This window comes from Dysidea avara, chromosome 6, assembly GCF_963678975.1.
Source record: "Dysidea avara chromosome 6, odDysAvar1.4, whole genome shotgun sequence".
In the NCBI taxonomy this organism is placed as follows: domain Eukaryota; kingdom Metazoa; phylum Porifera; class Demospongiae; order Dictyoceratida; family Dysideidae; genus Dysidea; species Dysidea avara.
In genome coordinates, this window is record NC_089277.1 from 32,164,425 (window position 1) to 32,186,739 (window position 22,315).

At 36.0% G+C, this 22,315-nt stretch overlaps 1 protein-coding gene across 1 annotated transcript in view; it reads right to left on the minus strand.

Moving 5' to 3' along the window:
- LOC136257927 (probable serine/threonine-protein kinase DDB_G0271682) overlaps nt 1–21,505 on the minus strand; it is a 150,176-nt gene extending 128,671 nt beyond the window's left edge. Inside the window, exon 1 of the mRNA XM_066051255.1 lies at nt 21,423–21,505. Within this exon, the coding sequence (XP_065907327.1) occupies nt 21,423–21,433 (11 nt within the window). The 5' untranslated portion in view covers nt 21,434–21,505. The remainder of the gene's footprint in view (nt 1–21,422) is intronic.
- Between the last annotated feature and the right edge of the window lie 810 nt (nt 21,506–22,315).

Below are 22,315 nucleotides of genomic sequence, written 5' to 3' on the forward strand. Positions count from 1 at the left end.
TTTCACCAAGAACACAAAGTTACGCGAATAAACGAACTAATTTCACAATCAAAATCAGCTAGACTTGAGTGGTCTGGTTTTGCTGGCTGCTTTTCCCAAGCCAGTGGTGATCTGTACGTGGAGTGTCGGGCCTTAATGGACCCCTGGTCAGCCTGAGGATGGTTGTATGTGGCTGTGCAGCTCCTTGGAGTTGAACAAGCACCTGTGCTGTGAATTTTATTTCATTTAAGTCAGTTTTGAGACCTGAATCTGACCTAAGTCATCTCTACACTTTCCTTTTTAATTTTTAACAGCCTCTTGTTCTCCTTCCAAGCCCTCACCTCCCTCCCCTTTTGGAGCTCGCCTGATATAGCCAATCTTGGTTTTAGTACTATCTAAAATGGCAGAAAACTTAACTGCTGGTTACTTGCACAGTGGATTCTCTAAAAGGTAGGGAATTGGTGCAAAACGTGTAAAAACTTGGCACACATAGCTTCAAATATCGGCAAGCTACAACACACTAAATACTTAAAACCGGCATTTGCTGTGCTTTTCAGCAAGGGTTTTCTTAGAAGAGCATCCTGTTCATCAATATTCCAAATATCCTCAGGTTTGAACCTGCATTATATGCTTGATTCTTTCATGCCAACTTTATACAGTATCTTCTGATATGTCTGCTGCTTCACCAGACAGTAAACTGTTTTATGTTGCGTCATCTCTTAAAACTTTCAAGCCATCCATTCGAAGCCTTAAACTCACTATACTTAGCAGCAATTAGTTTTGTATCATGGGGCCACTCACCACTACCTAGCTAATGTGAACCATTTACTAACGGCATCATTAAGATCACCATTGCCAGATCCTCTGTTCTGCTTTCAATGTAATGCTGCATCATTTCACTTGTAATCCTCAGCTTTTCATCCCTTTTCCTCAGTATCGCCTGTACCATTGAACACTTTTGCTAATTCTCTAGATGTCTACTTGGGGTGATATTTTAGTACGTAGTCTATGTACATCCATGTCCTTCAATGACAAAGTGTTTCTACTCTTAGCTGTAAAGTAGATGAGTCTACCATCTCGTTATTAGCAGCTGTATTTCTTGTAACTGGACAATATGGATAGCCAAATCGTCAGTACAAGCAAATCATTCATTTTAGTTCAGTTTTTTGCGGTTACCATGAATATCAACATCTATGGACACCTAGCATTGGTGAAGTGTTGGTTGTTAAACAGGAGCAGAATAATTGTCATGACAAACATGTAGTTGATATCATCAAGGATGGCTGCACTGTTGGTCATGTACCAAACAATATCTTCAAGAATGGCTTTTAATTTCTTGAACCACGATGAAGATGTACGTAATATATTGTGAAATAACAGAAGAACATTACAATAATGGTGCAGGATTTGTACTAGAAATTTCTTAAAGATTTGGACATCGAATGCATGTTTTAAAACTAAAAAGAGCTCTTCTCTGCAGATACTGTAGCTAGTTATGTATATTCTGACCACTGTATGAGACTCGATTTTAATGCATTGATGCTCCTGTTGTACCAGTTGTTGCTGGCCATTACACATGTTAGACTTAAAACACATGCATACATTTGTGTATGGCTAAATATTTGAGACCTTGTAACCATGGCTGACTGCTTAGTTCAGGTGAACGTTAATACAGGGTCTACTGTAGCTTCTTTTCCTGAGTAGCACATTCAAGTAATTGACCCTGGCTATGGTTTAATATGTAACCATGAGCTATAAGACTGAAACATAATGATGGGCAATTGCTAATTCCCTGGTCAGTTTGTATAATATACTTTCATTAGTGTGCACCATGAGCACAAACTTCCAATGCACCTCGCAATGTGAAGTAATGTGAAGCAATTTATACTACTGAGAGTCACACGCATTACAGCAATCAAATGATCAGTATTGCATCATCTGATCAATTGTGCACATGATGCATGGTGGAAATGGTGAAGGACTGTATAGGTTGAGGTTTATTACAAGGCAGCAGCTGCGATAACCTTGAGTGGTTGTGTTATACATGTGTTGGGTTAGCACACACTGTGAATAGTTGATGCTTGAGTTGATGAATATTTATCTGATGAATGTTTAGTTTATTTGTCACATATTGTGGGCACATGATGTCTAGAATATACATATAGCCAAGTACTGACCATCAATAGGAGGACCGGTCAAGAATAATAATACTTTGGAAGAAAGTTTTGCAAATTAAAGTACTCAAGTGTGGAGGCCTCCCATGTGCGCTAGGAAGTTGGCTGTCAATATGTTGTCTGGAACTAAAGATTAGTTAGTATTACGTACAAATTTATATAAGCTTTTCAGTTTCTATAAGCTGCATAAACAGCAGTGTGAAAGTTTTAGGTAGTTGGATGCACAAACAACAGCTTTTAATGTTACTGCCTAAGGGCACATTTAGTGTATGCATCATTTCTATTTAAACATGGTGTATGGGAAGCACCCATACCTTCCACCAAATATATTCCACTTCGAATCCAAACCTTCTTCCAGAAAATTCTGACTATGTCCCTGGATATATCATATACAGAAAATCACAAACACATGCAATTTAGATTTTCAGAATGCTGATGTCATAAAAAACTACAGTACGTAAATGGTGTATTCACAAATTGTAATGTTCCTTCACGACACTACGATGGTTTAAACAGGTTTAATGCAACTTTTATTTTTCACATGTTTTGTTTTCTGTACTTTTTTGTATCACATATGTAAAATGTGTAAACAATTATAGCAGAGGCTGATCCATAAACCTAAGTCACCAGTTTGCAGACTCTATTTAATGCAGTGGGTGGGATCTCAGTATGAGACTACCAGATAACATGTTTGATCTAGTAAAAAACTATTGGAAGTGAACACATTCACCTCTTTGATATTACTATTTTGGTATGGAGAGGTGAACATCTATGTTGTGCAGCTAAGAAGCCATCACCCAACACTGTAAGTACTGTATATTGACAGGAAGAAAGAAAACGCATACAGAGAGGTGAACATGAACTAACTATTAGTGACCACCTGGCTAAACAAGGACACTAAGTAAAGCATCTGAAAGGATTAATGACAAATGAGGTTGGTGATTTGTCATCAAAAAAACATTTATATGTGGGAAACTGGTCTTGACAGCAGATTTGATTTTTCATCAATCTACATGAATAAACTATTAAATTTCACAGCTAGACTTGGGGGTCTGCTTTTGCTGGATGCCTTTCCTAAGCCGAATAGTGAGCCGTACAAGCAGTCAGGGGCTTTTCCCTCTTTTATTTTGTAAATAACCTCTTGCCCTCCCCTACACTCTTCCTTCCCTCCTTTCCATCAACATTGCCTAATACAGGAGTTAAAAACTATTCTAAATGGCAGGAATGTACCTATTGGCTACTTTAGTGGATGCCCTGTAATAGAAGGAATCAGTATAAAGCTTGAACACATGGCTTCAACCATTTCTGATCTACACACAACACACTACATACTTAGACTGGAACTTCTCAATACTTTTAAATTGGCAATAAGATTGGTTTTCCCTATATCACATATTGTGATCTAAAAGAAAGTTCAAAGCCATTCAATCTCAACATCTCAGTATCAATATACACGGGTTATTTATGGCTACATACCTGAGCAATTCTTTCAGCTACCCAACACCTTGTGTGGCTTTCCTAAACAAATGCTATAGCTACATACATACTGTATTACATACTTTTAGTAAATTTGATAAGAGGACTTCTTACTAATGATATGAAATTCAAGCACTATGTTTAGTTGTGTAATAATATTACATAGCCATACATCACTGGACTATGACATAATCATGGACCAAGCTCCCAACAATATCTGTCAACAATTAGTGACAACATGCCCCATTTTGCAGCTATTACTCATGTCTGATATGTCACAGGCTAATATGCAACACTAGGTGATCAATCATCCAAACTGATATTGGTGGCTTTGTATGATATGCATGCCCTCAGGCCTCAATACATATCAGGTAAAACACTCATGCCTCTGTTACAACTATTACTTGTGACCAGATAACCCAGCATATTATAATCTACATAGACAAAATTAATGTATTTAAGTACACAAACTGCCTGATGCATTCAAACAAGTGTAAATCAATAATGGATAAGACTACAGGTTTAATTGTACTTCACTGTTCGACATTGCTGGTGCATTTCAGCATACTACAGTACGTACAATGCATGCTACATGGAGTTACTAGCTCCCCTTCCTTATACTTGATGGGGATTGGCCAAGAGATCCGTTGATTGCAGAGGTACTTGTCCTAGTGTTCCTTGTTTACAACACTGCATCAACGAAACATAATGACTACTTTGCTATTTAAGACACTGGCTAATATTTTTCTTTTTGAGATACTCTAATAGAACAGTCATAAAGTACAATATCATACGTATAGTATGATAGTACTGTACATTAGGGATCATGAAGAACTGGGCTTTTCCAGCCAAAAAATCACCCTAAAACCAGCCTCTGTTTCTCTTAATGGCAGCTTAGTAAGATTGATTAGGCATCCAAAAATATCCTCAAAACAATAGAGAAATGTCCTCAAATTGTCCTCAAAACAATAAAAGTAGAGAAACAAGGACGATTGCCTACACCTGTAATAAATCCCTAATTCAGTCGCAGGCATAGACTTAATTAGGGATTAAATATTTAGCCTATTAGTACATCTGCAGGTATAGATGACCTCCCTTGCTTTCCGACATTTTTACTATGATCCCTAATCAAACTTAAAATAGGAAATTTCCTTTATTGCAGTAGTTTTTGTAACTTTGAAGTACTCTAATAGAACAATCAAAACAAGATGAATATGAAACAACTCAAAAGAACAATTTCTCATACATCTACTTGACAGTATGGATACACTAACAGTGAAAACAAGTAAAGATACAGCTGTTTAGTGAGTATAATTGAATCATAAAAGATTGAAACATTTCATAACAGCACATAATAGTGCCATATCTAACCTCCACACATTTACACACTAAATTTATATAGTGTGACAAATCACATTTAATTGTGGGTTTGGGTTTACACTATGTATATATACTGATTGTAGTTTACAAGCAATTTAAACTTAAGAGTTGATAAATTAAGTTAATATCTAAAATGGCTAGATGATGCTATATCAATTCTATTACAAGTGTTTTCCACTGTATTTGATATTGAATGAGTAAGACTAATCTGTAAAGGTGAGTTTTGTTGTGCATGATTTTTCAATAATGTTTTTTTTAGATGTGCATTTTTATCTGCACAGGGGACCCAGCTACAATGCTACTGTCTGTACTTTTGATAATTGAAAGGTGTATAACTTACTGAACTTTATTAACGACAACAATTTGTGTTGTTTTTACTAAAGAGACTTGGAGCAGATGGAGAGATGTATGTTAGCAGTACTAACAGCGCAAAGTGATTGTGCACCAGCAGTTGACAAATTGTCTTTAATTGAGATTTTGTGAACAAGTGTGCAAGTTGTAAGCATTGTGGTGAATTTTGCTGATTAAAAGCGTCTGTGGTCAAGTATGATCATATTAGGTAATAAAACATGAATGCAGTAGTCCAGTCTAGTAATCCAGTTCAGTCTAGTAAATGAGTGCTACACCAGCTACTTACAGCAACATAATACCAATCAACCATGTTATACACCTGGCTTATCAAAAGTACAGTAGCATTGCAGCTAAGTCCCCTGTGCAGATAAAAATGCACATCTAAAAAAACATTATTGAAAAATCATACGCAACAAAACTCACCTTTACAGAATAGTCTTACTCATTCAATATCAAATACAGTGGAAAACACTTGTAAGAGACGTCTGGGTGTAGAATTTTACAAACCTTTTTTTGTCACTGTCTAACCACAGTTGCAAAGCTAGAGGCCATGCGAAGCAACTCACAGCAATTACTTTTTAGGCAACACCAAAAAACTCACAGGTGAGATGTGCCTTTTGTGTTTCTGACAAATGTCTAACTTCTGCATGCTTTGTTACTCCTTTTATCTTCAACTAAATGGTCATCTACTTATTTGTGCCAGGAAACCATACAAGGGCAATAATTACTGTATATAATGGAAAGTATCCTGGGTAGTAGCTGATATAATAATAGAATGCTCACTTAAACGATCAGAACATCACACAACACCTCTTGCTGAGGCTACACCCCTCAATGATCTAGCTCCATAGAAAACAAGGTATTGTACCACCAAAGATAATAAACAACTTTACATAGCTTTTGTCATCTGTGGTACCATGCCCCAAGCTTAATCCACTGCGTAACTGAGTAGAAAGACCGAGATGCTCTAATATAGCAGTCACTGTTATAGCTATGCTCTATCAAAAAAGTTAACAAACTATTACGACAAATAATTATCAATTTACAAATGAAGTATGGTTGCACTGATAAAAGGTAGTGAAACAAGAGATGATGGTAGCTATGAGGAAAAGCCTCTACTTGGCATTGTAGCAATGTGGAACTACAATACCAATTGGGGATTTTTCCTCATAGTTAACATCATCTCTTGTTTTACCACTATTACTACAACCCGACTTCATTTTTTTAAGTTAATAATTATTTGGTGTAATAATTCACTAATTTTTTGTTAGATCATAGCTATAAAATACACTGTTGTTGTGACTGCTGTATTAAAGCATCTTGATCTCACTACTCAGTTATGCAGTGGATTAAGCTTGAGGTGTGGTACCAGAGATAATAGAGGGCTTGTAAAGTTGTTTCTAGTTTCTGGTTTCATCTTTTTTGTATGTAGTCTACAATGTATCACACTGATAGTAATAGTACATACACGCTGTACAGATATCATGTGATCTGTACTAACAGGTTTGATACCAAATAAAACTGTCTCAACATAATGTGATACATACACTGGTAAAAGGGTAATGGTAAAACCAGGAACGGAGAAATAGGAAACGGGAAACAAGAAATGGGTGGATAATGGAATTGCTTTGCTGCAGAACACTCTTCATTTGTAATTGAAGGGGTAACAGAGCACGGATCTCTCACAACTTTGGTGGCCGAAGTAGCAGTGACTGCTGCATTAGATCAGAGTGTTTTGCAAACAGAATGGCAATTGTATAATATCTTAGTACAATATCAAATATATCAATTAGATAAAGTCCAGAAGAGTACAGCCTATTTCATTATGAATGACTGTTCTCGATTCAGCAGCATGCTGGACCACCTATCCTGGCCAACTTTAGAACAAAAGAAGAAAATGTCTTAAACTATACTCATGCTCTTTAAATTGATTCACGGTCTTCCTGAAGTCTCATCAATTACTCTAACTCCCTTAACCTCATGTACTTGTGGTCACTCTCGTCATTATGCTATCAGTCCACCAATTAGAACTAAAACATATTTATATTCTTTCTTGCATGACTTTAGTAGCAAAATTATGGAATGATCTACCTCAATCACTATTGATGTGTGATGATTTTATGCAAGAACTTGAACTCTACATATACCCCTCGCACTCTCTGTATGATTATCTAAGTTTGTAAACACTTTTAGACAGTAATTATTAAATTTCTGGTGGTGGATAATGCATATCACCCTGGCAGTGTCCTCGGCGGTATCGGTGGCTTAAGTTGAAGTGACTGCTCTATCACAGTATGATCAGAGTATTATTACAGGTTCAGTGTCATTACAAGCTTCTGAGAATATTTTAATACAGTGGTATATATGCTAGCTTGGATTAAGTCTTAATGTCACAATAGTGGTAGTGCATTTGCTAGCTGACAATAATTATAATCTAGCCACTGATACTGCCAGGATGATCTACATTACTATGATCCACTATCAGAAATTTGACCCAAGATATTATACAATTGCCATTCTGTTAGCACAGTATATACTTATGATTTTTTAGCAATTGAGTTGCAAAACACTCTAATACAGTAGTCACTGCTACTTTGGCTACCAAAGTCATGAGAAAATCTGCACTCTACAACCCCTCCAATTACAAATGAAGAGTGTTCAGCAGCAAAGGAATTTCATTTCCACCCATTTCTCCTTTTCTAGTTTCCCATTTCCTATTTCTCCATTCCTGGTTTTACCACTACCCTTGATAAAAGCATTAAGTATACAATTCTTAACAACATAATGGTGTAACCACATCATTTACACACTTGACTTATATAGTGTGATAAATAACCTTTAATTGTGGGATTGGGTTTACAATATTGGCAATACAGTAGGATGTCGATTATCCAAACTTCGATTATCCGAACAGTAGCGGTGACTGTTCTATTAGGGTATTTTGTCAACAGGTGTATGTTCTATTAGAATATTTTGTCACAGGTGTATGTTCTATTAGAGTATTTCAACAGAGCTCTGTATATAAATGTATGGGCTTCAGTTATCCGAACAAATTCACTTATCTGAACACTTTTGTGATTTAGCTGACACAAAGGTGTTCGGATAATGGAGGTCCTACTGTAATGTGTATGCAAGTTGTGTTCCTGTAAGTGGTACTATTAACAAAGAAAAATTCACTGTACAATACAAATTTTATTAAGTAATTGTTACAATTCATTTACTCAATTAAATTGCTATTTACATACATGAAAAACTTATAACACAAATAAACACCTCATTGATAGTAAGACCACATTTTGGAAACATATGATTTACAGTGAGGTCTCCAACTCAACTCTTTTCCGTACACATATGCGGTGGTGTTTTAACGATTACAGAGCCCAAACAAGGCAAAGCACGGCCACCATTTATGCCACTACAGCAAAACAAACTCATGGATTGGATGTGATTTTTGTGTTTAGTGCCTTATGCATTTTTCCATTCCTTTATCTTCAATTCAATGGTCTTCATTCCAGGAAACCATACTAAGCATTAATTTTCTGTATCAACACTTTCCTTGAATGGGAGAGAGAGCATTTAGTAGCTCAACGGACTGTAGTATCCTTGTGGTAGCAATGGGTAGTAGCTTTTAAAATGATTGCAATGGGTCACACCGCTCTAAAATGATTAGAACACACCACCACAGACCACACCTCTGAATGAGAATTGGGATACTGGGTAGACAGGTAATACCCAGGGGTACAGCACAAAGAATACACAATATGAATAGCGTTGCATAATTTATAACTCTAATAATCAGTGTTGATACTAAGCCCCTAAATGATGTATACTGCAGCTCTATAGAAAACAACATATTGTACCACACCCCATAGCTTAATGTACTGCATAGTACTGTAGTGAGATCAAAATACTCTAATACAACATCATGTGTTTGCTGACTTACATAACCACACCAGGCCTGGGAAGCACCTCACGCTAGCATTCTAACATTCATTCTGATAACTTCACATCACCCTGATACAACTAAAGTATTCATTGTGTTGCTTGGCTGGAATTAACATATCCATTAGACTCTATCCATCATTTACAATAAACACAGTATAGGAAATAATCAAAAATTGCAATTATTGGCAGAATTTGATGGGCTAAGCATCTCCATATATTATGGAACCATTGACATTTCAGCATTTGGCCATTACCAACCAGCCTCCATAATTCTACTGTAGCTATTTCCATGTCATCCGTTAGAAACTGTTTACATGATGTTGCCTACCAAAGTATTCTAGCCTCCGAGGAGATATTTTGGCTAAAAGTTGTAAAGAGTGGTTGGATATGACTAATTGTCAACTGATTATTACGCCCTTGCCATACCCACGCAGATTCTTTCTTAGGACCATACACATGGTTACATATGTATGTCTGAGGACTTATATGCATAAATTTAATTTACATTGCACAAAATTGTCATCATTTCATTATTGATGATTTTTCTCGTCACAGCCACACTCTAACAAAAGTTAACAAACTGGTGTTATAAAAAAATTAAAAAGTAAGATTCCAATGATATAAAAAGTACTGAACAAGAGATGATGATATAGTTATGAGGAAAAATACCTACTTAGGAATTGAAAGATACACATGCCAATTTAGGGAGTTTCCCACATTGTTACAATGCCAAGTGGGAATTTCTTTATTAATATTTTTTACACTGTTAATAATGTACAGTACATCACCAAAATAATATGACAAAATTCACTTCTGACTAATAGACGGTACAATTGGCAGTGTTTCATTTCTTTGACAATTACATTTTATGAGCAGAGAAAATACAAAGTCAATCATTTGACAAATAAATACAGGGAACCAATGTTATTATTAACACCCTGTACACTGTACTTCACTCATCATCAGATTTTGTAAACCTGTTTGTGACTCCCTGGTGGCTCATTTCTTCTTAGTGGGAATAAACACTACTTGTTTTTACAGATGTTTCTCAAAAAGGAGGCAAAACCACTTTGTATTAGGGCTGAGCGATACTACCATATTAGCGATATATCGTGATATTTTGAAAGTATCGATATCGCAATATTTTGTTATTAACTATCATGATACCAGGCCTGTACATTACTGTCATTAAAAATCCATTTGTTATGCAGTACTAGGCTAAGAATCCTTGTAAGTGATAAAGTCCACCCACCTGGTTTCCCCTGCAGAGAGGTGTGAAGACCACAACATAACCTCAAAGCATGTGTTACAATAACTGTTACTGTAAACAAGAAATATAGTGGCTAGTTTACTATTACCTATAAGGACTTCCTGCAGGAATGCTGAGCAATACAGTATGTAGCTGCAGCTATGATTGACTTATTCATAAGTATTGTGAACTATTCAGTATCGTGAATAGTGGCTTAAGTATCAATCATGATACTAAAATGGCAGTATCGCTCAGCCCTACTTTGTATGTTCGTTTACTTGTTTATAACCAATCATGAAGTAGATTATTTTGCCATTAACAAAGAAATGTTCACTACATGTATACACACATAGAAGCATGGATGTCTTCATCAGTATAGGATTGTAAATCATTATTACTATACAGGTACAAAAAACATTGTGGAGTGAGCCAGACAGAGATTTTACATGACAGAGACTTAGTCGAGTACATGTGAAATTACAATTTGTACACTATAGCAACTGAGTTATGTCACTGTGTTAAGTGTTGACATTATTCCATGAACCTGGATCTCTAGCCAGTAAAAGTTCAAACAGTTTTGTGTTCAGTGTAGAAGTACAGCAAGAATAGTACCTGAATCACTGTGAACATGAAAATTGTATGTTGCATTCTTCAGTAGGTAACTAGCTAGTAATGTGAAGTAAATATGTAACATTTGTTGTGTTGATAAATTAATCTAACTATTTTTGCACACTCAGTATTGCTTTTAACATATAAATATAATGTGCAGCCATGCAAGCAGTTTTGATGGTTAGCTATTAAAGTAGATCATTCATTCATTCATTCATTCTTGTGAGCAAAACAGGTGCCGTACCCTTTAATTAGCAAGTTTTTTGATCGCTTGAACTCTTGCAAGATGATGATGTTCTTGACGGTACCATACATAGGGCAATGTACAAAGGCCTTGCCAGCCTACAATGAACAGCTCTACTATAAGCTTTGTAACTTGTCTGTGTAATAATGTTCTTGTCCCTATAAATAAATCAACTGTACAATCTTCTGACTGGTGTAGGGCTAGCTCAGGCTCACCATAACATCTCAAGTACAATTGTTACAATCTGTAGACACACATTCATGACATTCTATATTTGGACCAATGTTCTTCCTGGTAGCTTATGAAGCCAACAATATCATTTGCTCTGATAAGGTATTAGCTAGCTAGCTAGCTCACTTTGTTAATAACATCACTTCATTATACAGAATTTGGCCATAAAATGATCTATACAGTGAACATTAAGTTAAGATCTCATTAATTGAGACCAAACCATAATTATGTTAGTCTCATAGACATCTCAGATAACCAGAGGTGAGCACTAGTACCTATTCTACAAGATTTACCCAATTTCAGCTTTTCAATTTCAGTTTTGTCAATTTTCACTCTATCCAACTTGGGTGATAAGAACATAGTGTCCTCTGGTAATGTAGTGACAGTTAGCAACAAAATATGAAGTAGTGATCATGTGAGAAGTACATAATAATACTGGTGGTAACTGTACTACTCACACGATCAGTAGCTAATATGTTAGCTCCACTACTTAGTAGAGTTTTGACCACCTCCAGGCGTCCACTAGTACTGACATTATGAAGTGCAGTCCATCCACCCTAGAAAAAATGATAACAATTACATAGTATAATCACAACATGTCATAACATACTCTATACTAGTGTAACATCACAGTAAGGTTGAAACAATCATTAAAGTTTGATATTATAGTACTCTATAATATTAACAGTTCAGAACTCACAAACTCTAGCTATAATTATTATTTTGCTGTAACACTTTATACATAGTACTAAACATTGTACTAGCTGCATGTCTGACCCTAGAAAAACATTCATTTTGTCAAGAGTACCATTATTCCTAATACTGTAGTGCATTGTTTCTACTCATCAGGAATTACTTCACTGTCCAAAACAGGTTAGCAGGAATTATTTACATAATGTCACAGAAATTTTCCATTCTGCTCCATTATGCTAGGTGATTAATTTATGTTTTTCATCACATATTATGCCCAAAATGATGCCGGTATAATCAATGTAAGCCTACTGTATTCTTATTTCAAATAATTGATTAGCTATATATATATATACAAGAAAACTAATGACACATGTAAACACAAGAAAAGTACATACAGTACTGTATTTATAACTTCTCTTGGAGAAGTGTAAACAGTGGAAATTTAAAACTGAAATTGGTCCAAACCTTATCTAATCAGTACCTCTTTACATATTAAGCACTAAGTATCATTAAGTATTTATTTAATTTACCGTAATTTGTTATTTTTTCTGTTGTAAATTAATTTTCGAATGCAAAATTTGTCCGAAAATCTCTTACGCAAAAATTTTTACACAAGATCAAACTACTCTAATAGAGCAGTTGTAAATCATACAAAAATATTTTTTTGCACAAAAATAAAGCGAATTGCAGCAGTTTTTTTCACATGTTTAATAATGTACTGCACACAAAATGTTTTATCTACAGTATTTTGGTGCTATCGACACGTATACATGAATAGACAGGTACTTATCAATTGATGTATGTGTGGGACATTGAAAGGACTATTGGAAGCACTATTAATTGAAAAGCGAAATTGTGGGGTCAAAGTGTATAAATTACTACTAATGAGTACCTCTTTACAAGGACCACTTTTATATTAAGACCACCACTAAGAATCATGACCACATATAAAACAATCTCAATGATTAGTCTGGATAGATAATTTTACAAAATACTTCATGAGACTGATGTTCCTTAATTTCATGAATTGATGTGTAGTACGTACATTGCAGAAACACCAACGAAAACAGCACATGGTCACAATTTACAAGACCAAAAAGTGCATTTTGGGACCATCATACTGACTCATGAGGATATCTAGTTAATTACATTAATGTACATAGCCTCACATGGCTGTCTTGTCGGTTAAAGGGTCTGGTGGATTAGCTTTGTGCTAGTCATTCCTTTGCTATGATAAGATAGCTAGCTAGCTATAGTACATACGCGTTGAGTTGAATCCTGAGTTGTTGATTAAGAAGCCATACAAGATCAAAGGCTTTAAAAATGATGTTCATGATGCATTTATTTGTAAGCTCATGTTACAGGTGCACACTTAACTGTTGAGAATATGGCATCCAGTGCAGCATCAGCAAGTGTGGAGAGAAACCCTCTTGGAAAGAGGTTAAACGGCCAAATGAAGCATCTACTTATGAAACTATGGGAGTACTTTAAGCAAGAAGTGAAGAAGTGTAAACTTTCTGCCAAAATCAAGGAGAGAATTTTGGAGGCCACCGATATTACCTTCTTTGCTGGGTTTTGGCATACATTACGCCATGCAGGGATTTCGAAGACATCCATTGTAAGAGTTAGAATGGAGTACCACAAGAAAGGCAGCTTATCTACACCAAGTAAAGGTACAAAAAGCACTTTGCACAAGCCTGCTCAATTGTAATCGCCAGGTACAAATGTTCACAAGTCCGTGTTGATGCAGACAGCTTACTTCATATGATGTAAGATTGTTTGATATTTGCTGCAATGGTGTTACAACTTGATGTTGCCCAGGCGTCATCGGGTAGCTGGGATAAAATTCTGTGAAGCACATGAAAATACAAATGAAGTGTAAGTGTGTGCACTTTAATAAAAAATATTATTGCTTTAATATGCTAGCAGAAGTTGAACATACCATCCCTTGTATGTTTGATCAGTGCAGGAGTGTTTGGAATTCACTACAGGTACTATCAGCCCAAATTCATACAAACAGTGTTATTTCCATTGTTGAAACTTTTAGAGTTTTGTGGGAATGAGACCTCAAAAACAAAATGCTGGTTGGAAAAGTTGTGTACATGTGTCACGAAGTTATGAGAAAGGGATTAAAATGACAAATCCACTAAATGGGAATAGAAGATGATGGGCAGCTCTTTGGTAAATGTGAAGTAAAATACATGTTGTCCGGCTCACTTGCAGGTACACCAATGCTGCATAACAGATTTTGAGCTGTTATAATTTGGGGTTTTCCTCTTGAAAGGCTGAAGAAGTTTTTTCCCTAAACATAAATAGGCCACTTATCTTCTAAATACAATGCAACAGTGGCCTCAGCTCTTCTACGTACTCATGCAACTCTGTTTTACACACACAAAAACTGTTTTATTTTCTTGCAAAAGTGTATTGCAGCCTCTTACATAATGGATAGTGAAATCATGTATATTGAGGATGGGAGTGTGAAGTCTGGCTTAACCACAAACATGTGTCAACATGAACACCAAGTGGCTGCAATTTAGAGGCTTCCTGTAGAAAATGTATGACAAAACTTTACAGTGTCATAACAGGAGTGTCTTACATTCAAATCAAGCACTTTTAATATATTTTTAGAGGGTTGAGAGGCGCTACCTAACGAGCGATACTGGAAGCATGTGCGATGTAACAATCACGAGTTATTAATTGTTTTTGACGATTCAGCTCAACGCGTACGTACTATAACTTTGTTAATAATATCACTTCATCATACAGAATTTGGCCCTAAAAAGATTTAAACAATGTACATCAAGTCAAGATCTCATTAATTGAGACCAAACCATAGTTATGTTAGTCTCATAGACATCTCAATTAACCAGAGGTGAGCACTAGTACCTATTCTACAAGATTTACCCAATTTCAGCTTTTCAATTTCAGTTTTTCAACTTTCACTTTGGGTGATAAGAATGTAGTGTCTTGTGGTAATTAAGTGACAGTTAGTGACCAAACATCAAGCAGTGATTATAGTGGTTACTGTACTACCTACAGGAGTAGCAGCTGATATGTGACTGGATCTGAAAGAATCCTATATGTTTGCGCAAGCCTAATTTTACAGTAGAATGCAATAAAAATGTGGAGTATTTACAAAATCGTAAAATAATATTTCCGTAAATTTTTAAGCATTTTTTCACACTGAAGGAAAGTGATCAATGCTTAAACTTTGATAGGATAAAGCAAGAGAAGTTCCAAAATCTTTGTTTAGTGTCAGTCTGCCTTGTGTTGGATGAATGGTTCACGATTGTTTCTTCTCACGTTTTGCTTTGCCCTGGTTGTAGGAAAGGCAGTAATGGATTCGCCTGTTCATGGAGAGTCCAATGGTGAAAGTTGCATCTTGGTAGAGGACTGCAATCGTAAGTTATGATTGTTTACTTAAGCACCTGTAGTTTATTTTCCATATTGGCACTGTATAAATCGATTTTTCTGTTGTTGCCACTTTGTAGCACTGTAACTTTGAAAGTTCTTGCCTTCTAGAGCTGAAACTTCGGTTGACCATCCCTTTGGCTATCTAGATAAAGAAAATGTAATAAAATTGAATTCGAAAATGCACTAACATATGAGGTTCTTGCAGATATGGTCACATATGTTAGTTCCACTACTTAGTAGAGTGTTGACCACCTCCACCTGACTGCCTCACTGCATGACCACATTCACAAAACTACAGGCCATATGAAGCAGCTCACACCCACCACCACTTTAAGTCACAACAAAAAACACATGGGTGGGATGCACCATTTGTGGTGGTAAATTGTTAAGCACATGTGTCTATTAAGTGCATATTATTTGCTAAGCTCATACATATTTCTTGTGAATAACCATGACTGATAAGTGCACATGGCCCAATGCGAGGCTTACATGTGACAAAGCTATTCATGGGAAGAATACTGGAAAAGTAATCTCTCCTTGAGTGCTTATGTCACTGGCTATGCATACAGCAAATCAGTCTTCTGGATTGCGATAATTCTTGTCATCACGAAGGATATATTTCACCCAGAAATGGAGTCAAATATTCTTATATACTAGCATAGTGACCATGAACTACAGTGTACTCTATTACAATGTAGTGATTCCATGTTAAAAACACCATAATTATTTATTAGGCGTACGTACGTGCCTAACAGATAGTATTATTTTTACAAAAGTTTACTATAAAAATTATAAGTAACAACCCGACTCTACGGTAACTTGTGCACTAGAGTTCCGTTATTTTCATAGTGGAATAAACACTGTTCTATCTTTTGCCCCCCCCCCCCCCCTCATCCCTCATAGCAGTGTACCTAGATCTGCCTATGAAAAACTTAATAAACTAGTATAACAAAAACATTATTAATTTAAAAATGAAGTAGGGTCCCAGACTGTCCCAGTGATAAACAGTATTGAAACAAGGGATGTCAGTAGCTATGAGTGAAAACCTCTACATGGTGTTGTATCAATGTGGAACTAAAATACCAAGTGGGGATTTTCCCTCATAGTTATCACCATCTCGTTACACTACCACTTTAATCACTGGAACCCTACTTCATTATTAAATCAATAATTATTAAATTTTGTTGTACTAATTTGTTAACTCTTTTTGTTAGAGCATAGCTATAAAATACACTGTTATTGTGACTGCTGTATTAGAGCATCTCAATCCCACTACTCAGTTATGCAGTGGATTAAGCTGGAGGTGTGGTACCAGAGATAATAGAGGGCTCGTAAAGTTGTTTCTAGTTTCTGGTTTCATCTTTTTTGTATGTAGTCTACAATGTATCACACTGATAGTAATAGTACATACACACTGTACAGATATCATGTGATCTGTACTAACAGATTTAATACCAAATAAAACTATCTCAACATAATATGATACATACACTGGTAAAAGCATTAAGTATAGTGCCATCATCATATAGACACACTTTTTGTAGATTTGTACATTGTAAGATCATACTCTATTAGAATAGACATGAAGTTAGTTGTTGTAACTTTGAAGTACTCTAATAGAACAATCAAAACAACATGAATATGATCGAAACACCTTAATAGAACAATTTCTCATACTTGGCAATATGGATACACTAACAGAGAAAACAAGTAAAGATACAGTTGTTTTGTGAGCATAATTGAAGAATCATAAAACATTGAAACATCTCTGAACAGCACATAATGGTGCCATACCTAATTATCCTCGACACATTTACCCACTCAACTTAAATAGTGTGACAAATCACATGTAATTGTGGGTTTGGGTTTACAATATTTGGTAATAATATGCATACAAGTTGTGTTCCTGTAAGTGGTACTGTTACATACTGTACAATACAAAATTTAATTAATTTGTTAATGGGGTATTTACATAAAAAAATATTTTAAAAATCTTACTTACCTCATTAGTAAGACCACATTAGTGACTGGATTTTGGAAAAACAATCCAAATCGCACGTTAGAAATTCGAGATAAATAGTTTTAAAAAATTCAAGTCAGCATAACTTTCCAAGGATAGCAAGTACATGCTTGAAATTTTCATAAAAGGTGCATCAATCCATTACTTTTCAGACCATTTCCAGTACTGGTAGCTGCTTCCAGAGTTTCCTGCTAAATAAGATAGAAAATCTGAGCAGTTGGATGACTGAAGTAGTATCACGAGTGCTCACAAAGGAGTGGAGGAAGGAAGTGGTGGGGAGGGAAAGAGATAGACTTCAAAATGGAGGCAGACCACGATTGGAGTCCACACATAGAAGTATGGATGTCTTCATCAGTACAAGTATACAAAATAATCTGGAATTTTCAACTAGAGTAGAGACCATGGTATATCGATAAAAAGTACTAAAACAAGCTGGAGTAGTCCATGATATTAAATCATAATAAAACAAAAAGAAGTGTTTTTCCCAAGTGTGCTCAAGATACCATAATGGAAATGCACAATAGAAATATAACACTTCTTATTGTTTTACTGTGATTTAATATCGTGCCCTTCTCCAGCTGTTTCAGTAATTTTTATCGATGTACTATGGTCCCTACTCTAGTTGAATATTTCAAATTTTCTTGTGTACTTGTTTTTAAACTTATTCGTAAATAATCATTATGACTGGTGAACCCACGTATACTGCATCTGAAATGGTTCCGCGTGCCTCAGCTATAGTCTGAAAAGTGAAGTATCCATTACGCTTAGTTGTTGGCTATGTTCAACCTGTCACACAGCATTTCAAATCAAGAAAAGCACCTCTGTAATCCATGCATACCGAAAGAAATAGTGCCGTGCACTCCAGTTATATCAATTACCATCTGAAAAGTGAAGTATCCATTATGCTTCATTGTCAGCTACGTATGTTCAACCCGTTACACAGCAGTACAAATCAAGAACTGTTCGAAAAGCACCTCCACAATTAAAATAGCCGCACGGACGATTTCTATTACAAAGGGAATCCATCACGTGCTAGCTACCACCAAATTAACACTCACTGCTGTCAGCAAAGATGAATGGGACACAAAGGAGGACACCGGTAAGTCCATGAAGAATGCATTGTACACACTGCAGTATGCCAAAAGGCACCTCTCGGGCTGAAGCAATGTCGAACGGTGAAAAAATCAAGCCTATAGCCTTAGCCATTGTCGAGTTACGCTTGTCTGAAGGAACAGTCAGTTATGCAATCAGTCAGTTACTCGGTCTGTCAGTTACTCAATCAGTAGAAGATTCTATTAAATAATTATTTTTTTAAATTTCTTAGCAACTTGTTGAAAGAATTTCGGGTCGATCTGAAGGCTTGTTGCGGCTTAGTTTTGGCTAACCAATACTGCTTCATCGTCATCATACAAAATTGATGCTGGTTTTTTGGTGATGTTGTGAGCCATGCCTACTCCTTTGTGGTCCCTACTATACAGTACAATATATGACAGGCTTGTAAATTATTACTATTGTGAATTTGCTGACACTCCAAAATATTATGTGATTTGAATTTTGGAAAAAACGATCCAAATTGCACATTAGAAGTTTTGAGATAAACGGTTTAATAGAATTCAAGTCAGCATAACTTGCCAAGAATAGCAAGTACACATATGAAATTTATATACAAGATACATGAATCTATTACTTTTCAGACTACTTCCAGTACTTGTAGCTGCTTGTAGAGTTTTTCACCAAATAAGCTAGAAAATCTGAGCAGTTGGACAATCAAATTAAGTAGTATCACGAGTGCTGACAAAGGAGTGGAGGGTGGGGGGTGGCAGAGTGGGGTAGACTTCAAAATGGAGAAAAACCTCGATTGGAGTCCAGACTCCAGACACGAGATTGCAGGGTTGTGCTGGCTCCTTAGTGGCTGGTATGTAGCAGCAAAATCAACAGACAAAACATCTGGCCAACATTTTCAGTCCATCCACCAGTTAACCACTGATTCTTGTCAAGCCAGACCCTTCACAAGGCCAGACACCGCCATTCGAGATCTCTACACCACCCAGAAAACACATCTGTTAAAACCAGCCTTGAGTCGTTTGAGTAGTACTGAGTGTAAAAACTAGCAGCATGATAGTGTGGCTATCCACTGGTGGTGTTAGTCCTGATGTGCGATTTCGATCGGTTTTGTAAAATCTGGTCACATATAAGACTTTGTACAACTTTAATATGGTCATTTTTCATTACACAAACAAGACAAGTGTTAACAAGTTTGACAGCTGACAATGTCACATTAGACTTATTGCAAACACACAGACAGTCACTCTGTATGGTAGCTAATACTTGTTTGGTTGAGGGTGAACACTAGTTGTATAGGGCAATGTACAAAGAGTTTTCCAGCCTACAATGAACTGTATTATAAGCTTCATAAGTTGTCTGTGTAATATTGTTATTGTACGTGAATGGATTGACATTACCATCTTTTGACTAGTGTGGGGCTCTCTCAGCCTCACCTCAATAAACATCTCAAGGATATTGCTAAGTCGTAAACACACATTCATGACATTCCCTATTTCAACCAATGTTCTTTCTGATGGCTTATGAAGCCAACAATGTCATTTGTAGTGAATGCTGTTATACTTTCAGTACAATACCATTATAGAGAGTTATAGAAATGTTACAGAGTCTTTTCAGTGTCAATACAGCCAACATTCTTCACATGTTCACTGTAGCATACATAAAATGTTTTATCCATGTTGGTACTAACAGTCAAGTACATTAATAGTATTATAAGTATGTACGTGTTGAGCTGAATCCTCAAAAACATTTAGTAACTCATGAATGCAATTGCACATGATCTTGAAATAAATTTGGCTCATTTGTAGTGCTACTTGACCCGCTAAAAATATTTCAAAATCTATTGTTTAAATTTCTGACATAATATTTACAGCCAATCAGAATTTTAGCTATGATACATTTCCTATTGGGAAGCCATAAAATGTTTACAGCCCTTTTCTGAACTTGTAATGGAGCCAAACGGCATGTGTCTGTTGTTGACACCTTGGCTGTCACCATTAATCATATAGTTGACTGAAATGTTTACTCTCTTGAGAAAAAAATCCACTTTAATTTTTAGCTATATTTCAGAATCCAGCTCAACTTGTACATACTATAGGTACTCATCAATGTGATGTAATGTGTACACAATTGTATTACCAACAACCAGCCTGTGGTCACTAACAAGATGTACACCTCGTTTAAATAGTACATGTAAATAGTAACATTGTACTTGGGAAATTTGAAAAAAAAGTTATGTAATTAGTGACAATTAGCTAATTCTTTCTTCAAAATTCCAAACCTTAATTGAGAAATCATTATTTCAAATACACACAACACCAGTATACAGTGACAACTGTCAACAATGTCACTGTTGTTACTGTACTACACTATTGGTACAACATTACTTGTACAATATCAACTCATCAACACACTACCTGCATTTCATGTTGAATGGTACAATGTAGTTAATTTGTGAATACTACACTAAATATATAATACTAACCATTTACATGATAGTCAATTAACATGTACCAAACATGGCCATATATGGTAACACGGATGGGAACACTTTGTATACCAGTCAACACACTACACATTGTATCAACTCACCACCCACTTCCCATTCACATCCACACCATTCTGTAGGTGTTGTTGTACATCACTGAGTCTGCCATCTCTAGCAGCACCACATAATCCCCAAATGGTATACTATAGTGTACATATAATGTAATAAATAACATGTCATGTACTATACAGCTACACTACTGGACACAATACACAACATGGTGGGGTGAGTTAGAGGTGTAATTTTTATCCCTATAACAAGTGGATGACTACCCCACACATAATGGGAGATGATAAAATAACATAACATATTGAATACACATGACTAAGGTATCCAAATAGAAAAGTATTAACACACAACACATCCAGACTGTGGGGGAAACTTTTGTGTATTTTGTGGTTTTGCTTACAACCATGAATGTTTTTACTGTGAACCTTCATAACATGTATCAACCACAAAAAGTTATCCACCTCAAATGATTACATTGTATGGGTATCAATTGTAGTATGAGTGACATTTCCAGAGGTCACTATTTGACATTTGTCCTTACTTGAAAACATTGTCTTATATTTAAAGCACCACTGTATGTGTACAGAGAATACAGCAGGAAGGAGTATATCAAGAGGCTAATACAGTATGTAGAGGCAGAGGAAGGTAGAAAATTTGGGAAGGGGGGCTCAAAATTTTTTGAACTGACACTTGTATGAAATGAAGGCTTGTTCATGGTTGCAGGGATTACAACATTGTGCAAAGCACACTCAACATGCAAAGCATAGTTCAGGGTCTGGGGACATGCCCCCCCAGAATATTTTTTGAAAAATAGGTACTACGAGATTGAAACTGGTGGTAAAGTATTGTCAATTAAAATCTTTCAGGTACAACAAATGCACAATGAATCCTTCCACTATAGAGCTGCTGGTTTTGAAACCACAACGATATT